Source organism: Bacillus rossius, chromosome 3 (assembly GCF_032445375.1).
Source record: "Bacillus rossius redtenbacheri isolate Brsri chromosome 3, Brsri_v3, whole genome shotgun sequence".
Classification (NCBI taxonomy): Eukaryota; Metazoa; Arthropoda; class Insecta; order Phasmatodea; family Bacillidae; genus Bacillus; species Bacillus rossius.
This window is the reverse complement of record NC_086332.1, coordinates 48,418,615-48,438,842: the sequence shown is the minus strand read 5'-3', so window position 1 is coordinate 48,438,842 and position 20,228 is coordinate 48,418,615. Positions and strand designations below refer to the sequence as shown.

General features: G+C 36.6%; 1 protein-coding gene across 2 annotated transcripts in view; it reads left to right on the top strand.

The window, feature by feature from the left end:
- LOC134530631 (uncharacterized) overlaps window positions 1-17,393 on the top strand; it is a 34,466-nt gene extending 17,073 nt beyond the window's left edge. For both annotated transcript variants that reach the window (XM_063365637.1, XM_063365638.1), the window contains one exon: window positions 3,161-17,393. In XM_063365637.1, the coding sequence (XP_063221707.1) occupies window positions 3,161-3,297 (137 nt within the window). In that variant the 3' untranslated portion in view covers window positions 3,298-17,393. The remainder of the gene's footprint in view (window positions 1-3,160) is intronic.
- The last annotated feature ends 2,835 nt before the right edge of the window (window positions 17,394-20,228 follow it).

Below are 20,228 nucleotides of genomic sequence, written 5' to 3'. Positions count from 1 at the left end.
TCGACACATCTTTATCCACAACAGCAGAAATGTCATCAATCTGCACATTTGTAAATTGTTTATGGAGTTCATTTATTGCCAAATCAATAGTTTCCTCTTTTTTCACAGGCAAGATAATGAGGAACAATTTCACAAAGTAATGTACAGAGGAAAATTGTGCATTTTCAATTCCATTCAATCGTGCCACTTCTGCATGTTTTAAAACTTCACTCTTAAAAGGAAACTTATTAATCATGTAATCACATGCAGTAATGAAATATTTCCTTACTGAGCTGTAGAACACATGTTTCTCTTTGCTTTGGAGCACATTTATTAAAATTGTGTGACTTCCTATCATTAACTCACCATCATCTTTTTGGTTATGACGTAAATGGTACTTACTGTACCTCAAGTAATGGACTGCCCTTCAGTACACTAGGTTTAACGAAATGTACAAGAATGTCTCTCAGCAAATTCGTTAAGAGTTCTCTTAAGTTAAAATATGTATCTGTGGCGATGCTGCTTGAAGAATTACATTTACTGTCTAAAAATAATATAATAAAATAATACGTTCTCAAAAAAATGAAGTAGAAAGGCACAAAAAGCTTTGTTCTAATTGAAAGACGGAAACAGAAACAATTTTTCTTCCCTACTTGCAAAAGAATTCTTGATTTTATGTTTTTAAGAACTGGCTTGTCAAACTTATAATCAGTCAGTGCAATTTTCTTGCTAGAAGTAGATTCAGGAGCTAATTCTCTTTTTCCTTGTATCTGGTTTCCTTTTTCTGTGCTAGAACTACATTGTTTCTTTATGCTTAATGGGATTTTGAATGATGTCATACTCACAGACTGGGATGGTTTCTGTGTCACCAACACCACTTCTGTGAAAAAACTGAGTAATGATTCCCACTGACTGACAAGTCTTGTCAAACTTCTTGCAAGAGATAACCACCGTGTTACAACATGCTTGAGTACCTTTTTCGATTCCTTGCAGCGAAGATCTTGAAATCTAGCAAGTCGTTCTTTTTGTTTAGCACTTTTTTCCATATAATAAAAAAACATTTACTAATGTATTTAATCCACATTCACTGGCACACTTGAAGCTGCCTTTTCTGCCTATTTCCTCATGCCTTTCTTTTAAAAATACAGTAACACCATTCTTCTTCCCAACCATCACAGGTGCATTATCAGCACAAAATGCTACACAAAAATTAAGTGGTACTCCATTCGATTCTAGCTGTGACAAGATTAACTGACCTATATTCTGCCCTGTAGTCGCCTTCAAGGTTAGGTATGGAGAGAACTGTAATCAGTATTTTACCCTGTTTGCTGTCATAAAATGTGACAACAATGGGGTACAATTTTTAGTTTGTGTCGTTACTCCTGTCTGTTGCAACAGAGAAAGGCCCTGTCTTTAGATGCACAACAACTTCAGACAACGTATTACTTGCCATTTCATTCAAAATACATTTGTTTTCATGCGGGCACATGTGAATATATTTGAGTCTGTGAACATGTTTTTGAACAATCCACCGGCATGATCTGGTGCACGGAGTGGGATGTTATGCTCCACTAAAAAGGAAACAAAACGGCATTCAGCATTGGTGTTGTAGTGTGGAAAAAACTGCTAATTTTCTTGTTCTCTTCCTGACTCTTCACATTCACAACGTGTTTGGAACAGTTAACGTGCGTGCTTACGTCATGTTTACCACCGTGCGCTATATTAAAATCACACCTGCACACTAAACAGAACACAAATTTTTCGCCCTACTGTGATCTTTGTATACATGGAAATTCCTCACTGTAAGAATCCTTGTATGTTTGGAAGTACATATTTCTTCTTCAGTTTTCTCATGTTTAAAACACGTTAAAAACACTCATAAAAAGGCGCACAAAAATTAAGAACAAAAGTTTTTAAAGAAACACAGGTTACTTATTAACATAAAAATGTATACGATAATCTATCACAGAATATTAATGAAATAAAATATTTTCAACAATTTAAAAAAAAGTGTTTTTAATTTTCTACTTCAAAATTGCTACTACTCCACAGCAGAATATATCAATTAGAAGACTCAAACTTCCACTTTATACCAATTGTTTATTTTTCTGTAAATACAATTCCAATGTTTACGAGAAACTAGTAAAATAGGTATATTTAATTACTCGTCCATTTTCGTATTGTTGTAAGGTATATAGGAAATATAAAAGAACAGAACAATTAAAACTTTTCGGAATACTTCTACGCAATTATTTACCACATGCTACGTTCCACCATGTTTGGAAACTAGAGATGAGTGGCGTTTCTGTTCCAAACGGACAAGTAACTAACTTAATTTTTTATTCGTCGGAAAGAGCCAATGAGAACGACGATGTCAAGACAAAGATGCTTCTTTGTTTGGCATCCACGTCCATGCTTGTTGTCTCTCTCATAAAGACCTCGTCGTTACAAACTCAAAATTACCTGTTCAGCGAATTTCTAAATTTATTAAAAACGTTTTGAAATCCGTAAAAAAATTTGAGGCTCCGTAAAACCGTAAAACAACGCCTCTATCCGTAAATTTTACGGACAATCCGTAAAAGTTGGCAGGTATATATAGGTAATAGGGGTCACATTGGTTCAGGGTCAGATCAAGGGTCTCCCACCAAAGCGATCTGGGTTAGTTTCCTGGCGAGGCAAACTTGGATTTCTTACAAGTGGAAAACAGAGGACACTGATTTTTGCCGGTGAAGTGTTTTTCTTCTTTGGGGTGTTCCTGTTTTACTCACCAATGCATTTCTCTCATCATCATCATCTCTAGAAATCCCATTGGCAGCAAGACGTAAATCACAGTCTGTTCCTTTCCATTTGATTATAACATTATAAGACCATGTCCAATATACTGTAGAAGGAGAAATTAAATTTAACTTAAGTATGAGAGAATACTAAAAGTTGATGTTATAAAATATACAACTATTTGGTTTCTCTAACTTTGTTTTTAAATTTTTAGGCTAATCCACTTGGGCACTAGTGTTTTTAATTACTTCTGTTTCTCATCAAGCAAAAGTTCAATAAAATGTTGCCTAACCAAGCCAGAAATGGAACGTCAGAATGTAAATATTCAAGTACATGTACCAGCCCACAGGTTTGTTGAGTCGTGAGTCGGCGACGCTGTGTTGATAACTGGCGGCGTGTGTTGCAGATCGCAGCTCAAACCCGTTCCTGTTGCTCAATCCGGAGGTGCGGAGGATTCATGGCCGCCACTCGGACGACAACGTGCAGCTCATGTCCCAAGGAGAGGAGTTTGAGTCTCGGGAGGGTCCTTCAATCGACCTGTAGCAGTTGTTCGTGAGTCAGTACTCGTCTAGTCATATCGGGCGGAATGCCTGCTGGTTACCAGGAAGTCATCTTGTCTTGCCAGTTCACCTCTCGTATCGGGTGTGCTATGTTCTCTTCTAAGTATTTACATATTTATGGGCACTAAAGGTGTAAATCATGTTATTTTTTTATTATTTATTTTTCCTTATTATTTTAGTTCAGTTGTGAGGTAAATGAGATTTTAGGTACTTTATTACAAGATGTTAAAAATAATTGTACCACCTGTTTCTTGGGAAAAAAAAATGGTTTAGTGTTTACTGTGAGATAACATTGTGATAATAAAACAGAAATCTTCAGACTTTTTGGAATTTCTGAAAAATCTGCGGTGCATAAAATTTATGTTCAAAAAGCTGGGAATTTTTTGTGTTTACAGTTTATGGGTTCTACTTGATTGTACCATTGCGAGTTTTATGTTAATTTTGTTTATTTTAATGTTGATTCTGGAATTTTTGGGTTTAGATCAATTGCATTGGAATCTAAAAAAAAAAAAAATCAGGATTAGAATGTTTTTGGAATAAAAGTGTTAATAAATTATTTTAATAGAGCTGAATATTAATATTGGGGGTTGTTGTAATGAAAATTCAGTTCATATTACAGTACCCACTAGAAAAAATAACATTTTTTGATGTTGGAATCATAATTAAATTTAATTGTACAGACAATTTTTCTCATTGTTTAGAGGTCATAGTGATTTACCACTGCACATTACATGAACTTACAGAGTACATTATTCCATAGGATTAAAACCACTGCAGAATTATGTAATAACAATTTTTATTACTTTCATTTGTGTATTAAAAATAATAAAAAATAAACTTACACAATAATTTATAATAACTAATACAATCTGTCAAAAACCTGTCACAAAGTGTACGATTCCCAGTTATTTGTGAGAGTAACATGTAAATTTCTTTTTTTGAGTTACTAGTTAGCACTAAATTACGCAATTTAAAGCATTTGAAATCATCCGTAAGAATCTGTGTTTCTAATTTTTTTGGCAAACACTTGGTTCAAGACATATTTGTGTACACAACTAATATTTCACGAACATTAAGCGCTGCCTTTTCTTTCAGTGCTGAGGTGAAATTTGAGGGTGATGTATTCATAAGCTGTGTTTAGACATTTGTATGTCGAAAATTCCCAGCTTAGAAGAATAAATTTGGCATATTTTAAATAGAGTGATAAATATTGTTGATACTTAAGATGTCTCTACGATATTGTAATTGAAGTTATTTTAAAAGATGTATTTGTTATCTACGGACATTTAGGTGTGCATTAATAGTATTGTATAGAGGGAAAAGAAAACTAAAATGAATACTAGAAAGCATTCTAGCGATGTCTTTTTAAGGAAAAAGGGGTTGTCTTTAAAAAAAATAAAAAAAGAATGATTTCTTTGTGGTGTGAGTGCAATTAGATTTGTAAATAATTTTGCTAGCTCAAAATGCATAAAATTATAATTACATGTAGAAAAATACAGTACATATGTATACTTTTTAGTATTACAAATTTCAATGAATGGGCGTGAGTTTTTATTACATTTGTAAAATCAAGATAAAACATTATAACAAAGTCTCACATTAAGCCAAGATGATCAGGATAGAAAAGTTATAAATACTTATTGTGTCATAATTATTTTTATTTTATCAGTGATACTTGGAACCATGTTCAATTACTGTTTTTTTTTTTTTTTTAGAGATAGGTCATATACTGTTTCCATGTAATGAATTTATGCAAATATATACCACATAGATACTTTTTTTTGATAAAAAAAAAAAATAGAGTACAATGAATTTTCGCATGTTAACGATTATGACAGTAGTTTGAGTTTACGACAGAGTCCATACTACTGAGACATGGTCATTACTAACAACTAAAGGCTTTGTGTGACTCCCTGCAGAGAATTATGTAACTACAAATGGTTGTTTAAGGGTTTTTTCATTTGCAGTTTTGTCAAGAATAGTCTTTGATTGCTTTCAGATTGCATAATTGTCAAAATTTTAATTGTATAATGTGTCGGGTATTCGTAAAAAATTGGCGAAGCCTAGTGGTAGTGCATATCATATTTGCATTTACAGTTTTTAAAACTAAATCGTGTTACATACAGTATTAACACACACACAGAGTAATGCAGTTGTAAACTAATCCTTAGCATTGATTGAATAAATAACCACAACTTTGACTAGAACTGTGCTAATTGTTTTTAAAAAAAAACTGCATTTTACAATATTGCCAAAGTGCAAATTCTGTAATGCAGATTCGTTACAACTTAAGTGCTGCTGATGTGTATAAACTTTTAATGGATAGTTCATTGATTCCTCAGGCAAAATAATTAATAAATGAAAAATGTTACTTTTCTATTATTTGAGAAAGTTACTAAAGGGTTTTACAAAATTGTGCCAATATTTGCTAAATTTTTTGAACCTCATAATCTTAACATTGACTTTGTGGTAATTATAGTGTGTATTTCATCTGACTGTTTAGGACATCGAAACTTGTTTCTTCTGTAATGATCATGTCAGATGCATCACAACTTTGCAAATTTTTGTTAGTTCCACAATGTAATTCAATTTATAAATGTCTTATAGCATTTTAGTCATAATTCAGATGTTGGAAAGTTAAGAGTTCAAATAAATACAAAATTAACAATGACTGCACAGTTATAAAAATAAAACACATGATCATGGCTGTATGCACATAGAAAATAAAACTTCACAGATATAGGTATAAGAATGCAAGTGTGCTAGTGTGCTTTAATACAAACATGCCAGTGAGTCCCTGACTCCACCATTGAGTGCCATAATCCTGATTATTGCACTTTTCATTGCCCTCTGAGCATTACACTTTTGTTACTCTCTGATGATCTTATCTCCTCGACATACCCTACTGGCTGTTAAGAAGTTTCTCTTCAAAAAAATAAGCATATTGGTATTAATCTACTAGGCCTAGGACATTTACAATATTGTAACCAAAACGTACTTCCCTCCTTTGCCGTTCTGTTATGAAAGGTCAGCTAGAGCAATAGGCAATCACCTGCTTGCAATTACAGCGCTTTAAATGTCGTGCCGCCTGTCTATAAGCATGACTTTGCATCTAGATGGCGCTAGGTCGACTGTAGCCTTGAAGTTTCTTTTGAGTACAAATGCAATCTCTTGCTGGTCAGTCATGTAGGAACTCAGTCGAGAGTCGGAAGAAGCTGCAAGGCTCCCAGTTCTTCAGGGCTTCCTCACTCCTTAACCACCAGACACGGGCAGCGGAACCGTGAGGCTAGAGGGAGTGAATGCTCGGAAAGACTTGTGAAAAGTTTTTCAAATTTGTCATCAACAAACTGATTACTCACCAAGTATTACACCCAGCGTTCTGCTACACTTCAAAACTTTATCCAGCAGGATATAAGTATTTTTTGCACATCATCGATAAAACTGTCCTTTTAAAATATGTAAAATACACTACTGGGAGAACTTAGCGTTTTGGCACATGAAAATTCAGATTGTGGTATATGGCAACAATGCCTAGCAGTAAGTTAGGAAAGTAAGTGGGCTTGTAAAGTTGCACAAGGTAGGGAAAATAGCAATGGAAATCAAAACTTTGTGTGAAGGTGGCACAGAACTTGCATTCTCGCCTGTGTCTAGTGCATGACACACTTTCATACAAAGTCGAGCAATTTCCATTTTAAGACGATGTCTTTAGAAAATCGAGTGATTGTATATTGTCAAGTCAGGAACAAATTCACGTCTGCAGACATGCTTTTGAAACTAAATTGCAGAACTTTTGACTCCCATTTGAAATGGGAGACATGAGAAAATTCTTAGACAATGTTGCGCAACAATTGATAGTGTGGACATTTTGGCAGACAGGGCCGCCAGTTATTCTCTTTGTGCCGTGGAGAATGCTTTGTCTATTAATTTTTTTACGTTTGCAGGCATTGTCAGATTTAATCTTCATTGGAGGTCAAGTATAAATATCACTTATATTGGTCAGCCAAAGCTTGTTACAAAAACAATGAAGATATCCTATGCAAAAAGTTTTTTTTTACGTACTGCTCATTACTGAAACGCACAAGTGAACTATGTATCATTATGTAAACAACTGCAAGTACTGTGAGCTAGTGCCAAATCTGAGACAAAAAAAAATGGTTGCAACAAACCGTCAATGTCACTGATGTCTTCACTTATAAATGAAAAACAATTTTTGGAGGAGATGTGAAGCACACAGAAAACCGTTGTCAAACAGGGATAAAAGAATCATTTCACAGTGAAATATAAACCAAACTGAAACCATTACAGTTATAATGGTATGGTCTGGCATACCTTTTTGTTCTGGATTTTAACAATAACATAAGAAGAGATAAATGAGGCACAAAAATGAAATATTTGAAGCCCCTCAAAAAGTGAGTAGCTGAAAATATTTACGATGACGAAACACATGAGTGGTGGAGGAAACTTCTCAGAAGTGTGATTTCCATGGTTGCAGGTAAACTGTCTCTTATATCTGGACATTGACCAACACACTGCTACAAATAGGTATAACCCCTTCCTCAACTTCCGTTAATAAAAGATATTGAGAACTATTCAAGGTTTACTGACAATATGCAAAGGGAAAAAAATGTAAACTTATGAAGAAAAGAGATTTCAAATTGTTCAGTTATCATCGTAGCAAGTTTTCCACCTAGGTACGTATGTAGCACCAGTGACCTTGAAGTTGAAGTTTGCATGGACAATTGTTTTTTAATAAAAAAATTGTATTTAAAAAATAATAATTTTTATAATTTGAAAAGTTCATGCAATATTTAAAATGTCTATTCAGATAGAATTGTGAAATAAAATTATATCACCAAATTATCTAAAAACATACTGCCCCTCCATCCCCCTTCCCTTCTCACCCCGTACTTTATGCCCCTGGCACCAGGGTTATCTCTTCCTTCAAATCCCTAGGAGTTGACTGGTATTGTCACCTCTCAACGAACATTTCCATACCTCGCTCAGGTGACACATACCCAGTCTTCTCTCAAAGCCAGGGGAACTCCAGCAGCCAGCGCATACACGCCGACCTTTCAATAGAGAGTGTAGACCGCTGCATGGTCAGTTGCCTTTCATCTCTCTCCGAGGGCTGCCAACAACACTACTACTGTCAGCTCCCTCACTGCTGGCACAATGTAAGTCTCAGTTATTGACTGGTATTTGTATGTGCTGATCATTTCGGCATTTTTTCTTGTATTCTCTCTGTTCATTTGTGGGCTCACAAATCCAAAAAGTTTTTACAATCTTGCATGTGTCATCATTTGAAGTAAGGCTATTAGATTGGGACATTTTGCTTTCTGTGTAATATTTCCTAGCTAATAGCCTTTACACCATTTGCAGTCACTTAAACTGTCCTCACTGTCCACCCAAGACATTTTTTTTTGGCATTCACACCTTATGTCACATGCTACATGTCGTCTACGTCCGCGAAGCAGTCCACTTGGAGAGTGGAGGCGTCGCTGAGTTCTTGAGGCTCCCAATTCACTGACTTCCCAGCCTATAGTGAAGCTACCATGCAGTTTCTGACTGCTCACTTGTCCCAACACCAAAAGTGGATGGTTCATCACAAAAGCATGCGCACAAAGGGACCAGCAGTTCTGAAACTTTCCCTGATAAAACCTGGAAGATATAAGGAAACAGCTAAAAACTGAGTGAAAGATTTACTATAAACTGAAATTATGTAATCATATTGCATTAATTATATACATTAAGAGAAAATTTATTTCATTTGGTTCTACATTTTAGTTGTACAATTCTTTGCAATGCCTTTACTGCAGACAGTCCTCTTAACCATTTTTTTATTTATCATTGGTTCAATGTCTGCTTGGGTTAGTCTCTCCTTTATCGTGATGTCATTTTAGGTTCAATCTGCAAATGTGTCAAAATTATTTTTCTGTGTGTGTTAATACTTGGGTATTTATGTTTTGTAATAATACCTTGTCATAATTGATTGAACCTTTATTATTTTGTGACACATTGTGTACATTTTTATATGCATTTATTAAAGTCTGTTGTAAGTTTGCAATAGACTGTATAGGTATTTATTCTGTACTTTATGGTGCTTTAAATTTTGGACGTAGCATTATTTTTATTTTCATAGGTCAGATAGTTCTAGTATTTTTCTTGCCAATGAAAAAAATATACTGCATCTTTGCAGTACTGTTACTTGCTAGTACTCATGTGTTTTTATATTTATATTTAGTTATTTTTTGATTAATTTGTTCAAATCATTAGTATTAAAAGTGGGAGTTAGCACGAAAAATATTCTAGTCATCATAAGGAGTGCCATAATAATGTTACAAATATTGAAAATAAGCCTTTTCAAAGATTTTAGTGATATATGATATTACATTTACTGAAGTTATTTTAACAGGTAGATAGTGTGAGATACACAAGCCATCTTGCTTAATCATTATTTAAACTATTTTGCTCTCTCTTGCAATACTAAACATTTAGTTAATGTTTATGCATCAGGTTATTCCAAAGCAAGGCATCTCTCTACTTGGTGCAGTTGAGCATGTTCCAGAAACTGGTTATTTACTTATGACATGGTGTTGCTTCTGTGTCCAGTTTCAATATTTTTTTGTTTCCTGGCACTGGACCTAAAATGACTGGATCTTAGGAAAGGTGCACAAATTTAGTTTTGTGCTATCAAGTAATGATGAAAATGTAATAATTCTGTTCAGTGGCGGCCAGTAAGGGAAATGAGACTTGTGCTGTGAAACACCTATGGGAGGAGAGGGTGTCACAATTAATAGAGTGGGGGTTTGTGTGAAATGCTGCTATCAATACTAACAAAAACCTAAGTTGTTATACAATGAAACAGTATAATATGTGTTACAACAGCTAGATAGCATTTGATAACCAGTGTATTAAACGTGAGGCCGGTGTTTCAGCATGATTGCAGTTCTTGCTCACCGCCACTGATTCTGTTTCAGTTGCCATTTCATTTGGGATTTACTGTCAATCGTCCAGTTTTGTGCATATCTGGTGCCTCGTACTGTTTTACTTTGCATGGCTATTCGAGAAGGCTTTAAGTTTAAGAAGACCCTGGGACCCACTTGGTTATAGTGTCCTGCAAACCACTTGATTATTAACAGGATGAGGCTTTGACTCAAACTGTTACATATCCTTTCACTTTTAATCACATGGAAAAAAAAAATTTTTGTGTTGAACATGTTTACATTGGCAAAAATTGTGAACTTAGTAAAAATGTTTACTAGAATATGTGTATTACTATACATGAACAATTAAAAAAAAAAATTAAATCAAATATATTGTATGGTTGATATAGATGAGCTATACATACATATACGAGCTATACATAACATATACAGATATGACTGTCATAAAGTTTGCTCGCACACTTTGACTTGTCTTAACTAAGTTGTTAACGGTACCAAGGAAATCGTGCACTCACAAGAATAACAGGGTTAACTGCGCCCTCACATAGTTGTTACAATCTCTCGGTTTGAATAATTAAAATTTAAAATAATTTGAGATAGTCCAGTGATATAACAGTATTCTGTTTCTTGTGTTTGAAAATTGCAATACTGTATCTGTAAAATCTAAGTTCGTTAGTAGTATTCCCAGTGATTCTTCCGAACCAAGAGTAGCTCAATCATATTTGTAACAGGTGTATTCTGCTTCCGGCTTTAGTGCCTTTAGAAGGTGCAGAAATTTGGATTAAGACAAACTTTGTTCTTAAGCTTATTGTTCCACCCTTCAACAGAATTGTGTTTGGGCAATGGTATGAATTGCTAAAGACATTGATGAGAATATTTGGATTTTCTAGCCATTGGTGCACAAAGTGGTCAAATAACTCTGTTAGTTTCTCTCCTCCTGGTGCTGTAGTGTGATTTTGGAGCCGCCCATCTTCAACATCCTCGCGGGGTTTCATTGTAGAGTTTCACATGCATACGTGAAGCCTTACCTCTTCTTCATTCTTGCAGTCCTGCACCAATCCCAGTCTTGAACCTTGTAACATAAACACTGGTTGAAGTGGAAAATGCATCTCTTATGGTGCAAGATGGTAAGTTTGAAACAAGCAAAGATACTTTCATAAAGTTTGCTCACTCACTTTAACTTGTCATAATTAAGTTAAGGGTGAAGTGTGTAGACCTGAGTGAAGTGCTTGCTACACAAAGTAGTAATGCTTTCTGTGTGCACCATTTCTCTGCTTCAGAGCTAGAAAAAACAAGTATTGTCGGTTCAACTTCTTCATCTGCATTTTCTTTCATCTTCTTATCAAACAGTGGTTTTCATAGATTACAGAACACGTTGATATTGTGCTTGCCACATTACATGGTTCATGCTACGTTTGAAGCTGGAGTTTGCAGGAATTTCTGTCACCAGGTTGAATCTGATGTCGCCGGGGGTTGTCGGGGCATTAGAGAGACGTTAAATAAGAAGGGTGCCACCGTGTCTAGGGGGCACAGACCCGGATGAGACTCTTAACTCTGGGTGTGACGTCGCCCGTGTGGGGACATGACTCGACCCCCGTACACTGCCTACAGAATAATTGACCTGGGCCCACTCTCAGCGATGGGCACGCTGTGTAGTAACGTCATGGGCTCTTATGGTGTCCCACAAACCAACCTGGAGTGCACACGTGGTCAAACAAAAAGAGACAAATTCAATAGCGCTGTGATTTATTGTTGACTACACGGTACTATTCCCGCTTGAGCGCGTTAAATAAAGAACTTAAAAATAGATTGAAACTGTTTAAAATCCTTGCGGCACAATTGGTTTACAGGCTGTCCGGCCACCACGTAGTCGGACGTTACGTTCGTGGTGATGTCTGAACTCCTTACGGATACAAGAGTCTAGCGGCAGCACCGCTACTTCCTGCAACTGGCTGCAATTGCCGAGCCTTTCCGAAGTTGGCCGATCGGGAGCGCCTACGCGCGTGTTTTTTTCTCTCCAGTATAAGCCACACAGACTGTTTAGTGGATGGTTGGTTATATTAGGTAAGTATAGCTACATTAAAAATACTGTAAAATCATTTTATGGTTGCTTAGCAAATAACTTTTTAATATGTAGCTATCCAGCGCTAGGAAACCGTTTACATGATTTCACAGTATCTTTAATGTAGCTATCCTAACCAAATCAACCGTCCACAATGTTTTAAAGTATTTATAATGTAGCTAACCTAACCTATTTGACCATTAGTTATCATGTCCTTACCTGAAAATTACAAGTTGCGTAAAATTGCAAGGGAATATGAGGCATCCCGAGAATATTTGTGGAAGACAGAGACTTCCTAGATTTTATACGGTATGAAAAATATACAAATCCACGAAGTAAGTTTCTTCAATTAGGTATTTTTCTCTAAAAACAATTACAAATAAATACCGTTGCCTTATTTATGGTCTTTCCTTTTAACACCACCTCCATATTTATTTACAATGAACAAAAAAAAACCGAAGATGCACGATCGGACGTTTTGCTCTCTCGTCAGTGAAAAGAAGGCTTCCCGTTGCGGGATCACGCCGCCGGCCCCGGAACGAGCGTGGGCGGTGCTGCAATTGTAGCCAGTTGCAGGAAGTAGCGGTGCTGCCGCTAGACTCTTGTCTTACGGATTACAAGGTAATTAATGAAACAGCCGACTTCGAGGTAGGCTCTGAGGATAGCGAAAACGATTAAGAAGAATTACACAGAACAGTATTACTGGATCAGTATAGCAAAGTTGAAGTCCTAGGAGTGCAGAGCATGCCCTACCTCGGGTGGTGATGGCTGCCGGGGTGGCAGGACAATGGCGCTGCGCGCCAAGACGGATAGTACCGTTATTCCGAACCGTATCGCGCCGTGGCATACTTAATGAAACCAATTAAATCACCAAACACCCTTTTACATTTTACCCTGGCGGTCCATGAACCACAACCACGGAATAATCAAGTTAAACAATAAATAATTAAAGTTATAGTAAATGAATGGCCTTTGGTAAGTCTGAGTCTGTAGCGGCCCGTTAGCATTTCTGCCGAAAGGAAAACAAATGAAATAAAGTATTATGCCCTGAAACTTACATACACAACACTAGGGATAATTAAAGAAATAAAATAATGGTAATAAAATAGAAGTTAGGAGGGAACGAGGCACTGGCTCGACTCTGCCTCTTGCTGGGCGTACACACACGCACACAGGTATACTTCGGCCACGGGAGATTCGAATGAACGGGACGGAAGGAAGAGGGGTAGGAGGGTGGGAACATATCAGGCAGGCTCTAGGGGGCGTAGCCCCGGTCGACGTCAAATTCTTAATTAAACAGAGGTCTAATTACTTCGTGGTACAGCTTCAAGATAAGCTTCTCATTTTCTCCTGCAATCTTCTTAGCTGCCTTTCGGTGAATTTGGAATTCTGTTTATTTAGTTTGATCAGTTGTACTGATAATTGCATGCCCTCTAACTGAAGCCTACACTTTTCTCTATGCTCTCGACTGCAAAGCCAAGTCGTTTTCTCGTTTTAGTCATCTTGATTCAATATTTATGTCTTATGAGTAAAGAACACTGCATGCCCTTCTCCATTTAGGTAATAGTTAATTGATGAATCATGAAATATATGTTCATTCACCCTTGGTAGTGACAACAGAAACATACAATTGAAGGCCGTACAGAGAGAGTTTAACAGGATGAGAAAAAGTTTTCCCACCCATTCTGAGAATGTTCAGCTATCCCACTTTTCTTGCGAGGGTTCAATTTACATGCATCCGTTGATAACTCACTGTTTTTCACTAATTGTAAGCAATGGAGTATGAACAAAAAAAGATCCAAAAGCAACAGATTGTGGTGCAGTAAGTCTGTATTGAAAATTTATTTTCCATGTGACTAGACAAAATTTAATTAGTTATCCAGAAACATACTTAATTAAATTTGAATCAGTATGTGCTGTATACTTGACAGACAGTTCATAATGTGCCGCCGAGTAAGGGCAAAGTTCACTAAATGTGCCTGCTAACGTGTGGAGGAACAGCATGCTATTAGTGTGCTAAAAATATTTTATGTTCATGAATTTTGAATGATAATTGCTGGATTTTTTTGTGTAAGAGTATATTGCAGGAATGTAAGTAATGTGGGAAATAAAATTGTTTCAAAAATTAATATTTCAATGCTTAATGTAGTGAAATTAAGAGATTATGCATGTATTGAAATCAATCCTTTTCCTGTTGTATTGTATAAGGAGTTAAACTGGAATGCCCATGATGCTCATTCTTGTACTATTTGAGGCAGCCGTAATTGGAGCAATTGTTGATTATCAGACTCTACAAAATTATGTAATTAGCTGGCTGGCTGGCTGGCTGGCTGACTGTAATTGCTTAACATTCCAAATCAGACAGTTAATTACTTATTAGGGATATTCAATAGTCTGGGATGTAAATTTATAAATTAATTACCATTATATTGCTTGCTGTTAGTTGAAAACTAGGTTCTTACAAGTATCAAACTGATTGTTTTATATTCACTGGTACAGTAAACTCTGTTGATTTAAATTTGCCACCTTGCCAAATATTGTGTAGTAAGTATTTAATAGTTGTGAGTTACAATGTTTTCATGTAACAAATTTATTAAAATATCAGTACTGAAATTTAGTCCATTGTGAAGCTATTGTTTCTTATGAAGAAAGTAGAAAAAAATAAAGAGTATTTCATTAGGCAAGGATTATCATCAAATTTTTATGAGGCAGTCTCCTGCCACAACTTGTCCGAAACTGTAAGTAAATATAGTTATGAAATAGAAACAAATTACTGTCATAACAATTCTGTTTTTTCACTTATGGGTGAAATGTGCATAGCCTAGTTTTCAAATATTTCTTCAAATGGCTCTGGAATTAACAAAACACCAAAAACCCAAATGTGGTAGGTGAGGTCAAGCCTTAAAACAATTCAAGGGTCAGATAATATCATCAGTTATCATCTGAGCTGTGATTGTCAAGTTCTTGTAAGACTTGCTGTCATTACATTTTAGGCTTATGACTAATGGTTTTGGGTAGCCTTCTTGTATTAGTTTGGTTATTTATGTAGTAGCCAATTATTATTAATTCTTTTGTACGAACGTTATATTTTATGCAAAAATACTGAACCCATTTTGATTTAAGACAACTTAATTGCAGCAATTACATTTTGTAATAATGTTCAATATATGCAACACACACCCCCATTTGTGTCTGTGTAAAGTAGTATTTTTTTTTATATATAAATTTCATTACTGTCCACTTTATTTATCAATATGTTTTGCTCTAAATTAATAGTGATGATCCAAGATTGTTTTGTACATTTGAAATATTATTTATTAAAATTTTTAACAATGTGAATAGAATTTCCAAAATTACATAACATTGGGTAGTACATTTAACAGCAAAATATCTCCCAAAACAGCTCATATCATTGACTCAAATGGTTGTAAGGAAGTGTAAAAAAAACAATGACCAAGTGCTATATTGCTAGTTTAAGTAGTGTAGTTATAATTATAGTGAAAATTAGTAAAACACGCCAATAAAAAGTTTTTTTTTTTTTTTTTGTCCAGACAGTATCAAACAGTGCTGCTTATTTCAGACAATACATTTACTAGAGGTAATCAAATATACATATGGTATTTCGTATGGCATCCAAGTTATTTTGTAAGAAAGCTGAAAATAAAAACACAAGTACAGTCAACATTCAATTATTTTAGGGCAGCTAATGGCATATAGAGACTTTTTTTTTCTACTCTTGATTGTTTATCTCTGTATGTAAAACAATAAAAAATTATAAACTGCAGTCAAGACTTGTGTATCACTACTCATGCCACATGACAGGAAGGCTTGTCCGTTTGTTCTACACTATCCCCTTTCTTATACCCCTTTTAATAGAGATGAATTGCTTGTGGGCTTATACTGAAAATATTTTTCAACTCTATTGTAAAAAGCCATGGAAATGCAGACAATATGTTGTGCACACATCAGTGAAACTTATGCTTAACCTGGTGACAAAGTTTTTTTTTTTTCTTTCTGTAATTTGAAATGTTTAATGTTCCTGTGTGTGGTAAAATTGGATCTGAAGACATGTTACTAACATAATTATTGTAGGTATGGTTAAACTTATTTTCTTGTAAAAAAAAAGACTGAAATTTGACTTTGTGCTGGGTACTTGCCTACAAGGTAGGCACGATTCCTTGTTACTCTTTTGGCCACAATTACAGTGTCTTAGTTGCCCATCTATCGCATTGTTTTATTCAGAAGATGCCTACCTACATCTAAACTTTCTTCTTAGAAGGCCTGGCACTGAAAATAGACTTATAAATACATTTTGCTTAAATTTAGCTGACATTTGGTGCGCAAGCTTTATGTTTTATGAAAAGACAAAAATATGCCATTTTGTACACACAGAATATAATTGAGAGTTTTTTTTTTTTTTTTAAAGCAACAAACACAAATTGGACTGAAGCATATGTAATTCACTTTTTTTTTGTGTGTTAATAAAATAACAAAAACAAGCAATGCATATATGGATAACAATATATTGCAGAACATTTAGGTTCCCACTAAATCTTGAAGCAGTAATATTTGCTGTGCAACACATTGCCTGCATTTTAGCCTTAGTGAAATTTTTGTGTGGGGTTTGTTGGTTGAATGCATTGTAATGATGCTCACTGGCACGAAGTGCTTCATGTCAAAGGATGCAAGCCTGTGATAAAAGTAACTATGGAAGCTCCTTTTAAAGCAATCGTTGATGCCATCATAAACAATGTTAACCTGAATGGTTTGCCAGTTTGGTATGGATTGTCTAAAATACTGCATTTTTGTGAATTAGTTTCCCATATTTGGCAAGATTGCAAAATATTAAAGAGATGGTATTTGTTGCAAGCTTACTGTAATGCAGGGCTGTGAAATGATAACAACATTGTTCACTGCAATATTTACTGGGCATCTTTGTGTGCAGTCACACGCAGAGCCTACAGACACACTGTCCCCTCGCGAGCTCTCCCGCTCCCGCTTCACGGCACCCCTCTGTCCGCTACCCTTCAAAACCGGTTTCAATCCTCCCCTGCCTGACCCTCTTCTGCCAGTACAGTCTGTCCATCACCATTATTGATACACAACATCAAACATTCTCCACCCCCTTGAAACCATTGGTTTCAAATTTAAAATGCTAAGTACACACACAATTTGTTGAGAACAAACTCACAAAAACTAGTCTGTAGGTAAAATCACAAGTTTCTGAACAGGTCGCTTCAAGATGCCACTGGAAGTTTTTACATTCACCACCCTGACTACACCATCAGTTCCAGGATATGTCTCCTGGACAACTGCTAGTCGCCATCCAAGAGGAGGCATGTTGTCTTCCTTGACAAGGACCACCATTCCTGACTGAATGTTGGCATTCTTAGACTGCCATTTACTTCTTTGTTGTAGTGAGTTCAGATAGTCTTTAGACCAATGGGTCCACAACTGTTGAGATAACCTTTGAACATATTGCCACCTGGATAGCTGCTTCATTGGTAAGTCAGACACATCAGGCTCAGGAAAGGACATGAGTGGACAACCAATTAGGAAATGTCCAGGACTAAGGTAACTAGGGTCATTAGGGTCGTCGCACAACACTGTCAGTGGCCTGGAATTGAGACATGCCTCTATTTGAGCGAGCAATGTAGTCAGCTCTTCAAAGGTAAGAAGGGATTTTCCTGCCACCCTTCTCAAATGATGCTTCAATGATCGCACTCCAGCCTCCCATAGCCCACCAAAATGAGGGGAACTTGGGGGAATAAAGTGCCATGTGATACCCTCTGATGATGCAAACCCATGTAGCATTTGGCTGGATTCATCATTAAAGAAAAGTTTCCGAAGTTGTTGTAGTTCCTTGTTAGCACCAACAAAGTTGGTAGCATTGTCACTATAAAGATTTAACACCTTGCCTCGGCGAGCTATAAACCGCCGGAGTGCCGCAATAAAAGCCTCTGACGTAAGAGAACTGACCAGTTCTAAATGGATCGCTTTTGTTGCCAAGCAGACAAAAACAGCTATGTAGCACTTGACCACAGATTTGCTCCTGACACTACCAGATTTTACTGCCAGGGGTCCTGCATAGTCAATACCAGTGTTCAGAAATGCACGAGCAGGCCGAACCCTTGCTGCTGGTAATTGGCCCATCAGTTGTTGGGTAACAACTCCCTTCAGTTTTGAACATGTCACACACTTGTGGATGACAGAGCGCACATTTTGACGAATTTTTGGTATCCAGAACTCCTGGCGCAATGATGCTATCAAAAGTTGAGGCCCCGCATGTAGCAGACGTTTGTGTTCAGCTGTAATTATGAGTCTTGTAATGTGGTGTTTGGGTGGCAGGATAAGTTGGTGCTTGTTACCGAAAGGCAGCTCCGAATGATGTAAACGTCCACCCACACGTAAGCACCCCTTTGTGTCAATGAAGATATTCAAGTCCTTTAACTGACTTTTAGAGTTGACTACATTAATTTCCTTTAAATCATTTATTTCCTTTAGAAACTCCTCATGTTGTGCAATCTTGATGCAGGTTTGCAAAGATTTCTGTAACTCTTCAGCTGTCAAGAAGCCTGTCTTTTTGTTCACTGTATGTCTTGCATTGTATGCAAATCTTTGGACGTATGCAATTACTCTTTCCAGTCTAGCTAGTGAGGAAAAGTCTCTCAGAGTGTTTTGAAAACAGTTCATGGTTGGTTTTGTTGCCATTGCAGAGATCACTGGCATTCGTTGTTCTGGAGTATTTTTGTCTTGATCCTTGCTGGCTGTACAGGGCCAAGCATCTGGTTGCTGCAGAAGCCATGATGGACCATACCACCACAGATGTAAGTGATGCAATGTCACTGGATCAACTCCTCTAGAGATTAAGTCAGCAGGGTTGTCTTGCGATCTTACATGTCTCCATTGACATCCATTGGTTAAATCCTGAATATGTTCTACTCTGTTTGCAACAAATGATTTCCATCTTGCAGCTGGTGAGTCTAACCAGGACAGGACAATTGTGGAATCCGACCAAAGTGTGATACTGGAAACACTGAGTTCTAGAACTGGCAATGTCCTGCTTAATAGGTCTGCAAGTAGTACTGCACCACATAATTCCAATCGAGGAAGAGTTGTGTGTTTAACTGGAGCAACCCGAGATTTGGAAACCAGTAACTTCACTGCCACGTTACCACAACTAGAAACAGATCTGAGGTACAGACAGGCCCCATATGCTTGTTCGCTGGCATCTGAGAACCCATGAACTTGCACATCACAGTTTAGACCACTGACAAGTACATGTCTATCGATTTCGATGTCTCTGACAGCTGCTAGTCTCACATAGAGCTTTTGCCACTGCAATGTAAATTCTGGTGGAATGATTTCATCCCAACCTAACTGGAGGGACCAAAGTTTTTGTAGAAATATCTTGAAACAAATGACCACTGGACTAATCAGTCCCAAAGGATCAAATATGGATGAAACTGCTGAAGATATCATGCGCTTTGTTGTACCACTTAACTGATCATGTGTCCTCATAGCTGGTCCTATAGTATTCGTTGCTACATGAAATGTGTCAGTCACTGGCTGCCACAATAGACCAAGAGTTCTTACTTCATCTGAAGTTTCAAATGAGTGCAGTGCTTGATTTTCTCTATACTCTGGTGAAATTGCTTCTAGAACAGCTGGGTGATTAGAACAAAATTTTCTTAAGGGAAAGCCACCAGAGTTAAGAAGTTTGATCAGTTGATCTTGTATGCTAAGTGCCTCTTCTACTGTGTTAGCCCCACAGAGTACATCATCTACATAAAAATCCCTCTTCAATATTTCTGCTGCTTTAGGGTACTGGTGACATTCATCTGCAGCAAGCTGCTGCAGGCACCTTGTAGCCAAAAATGGCGCAGAAGCTGTGCCATAAGTTACAGT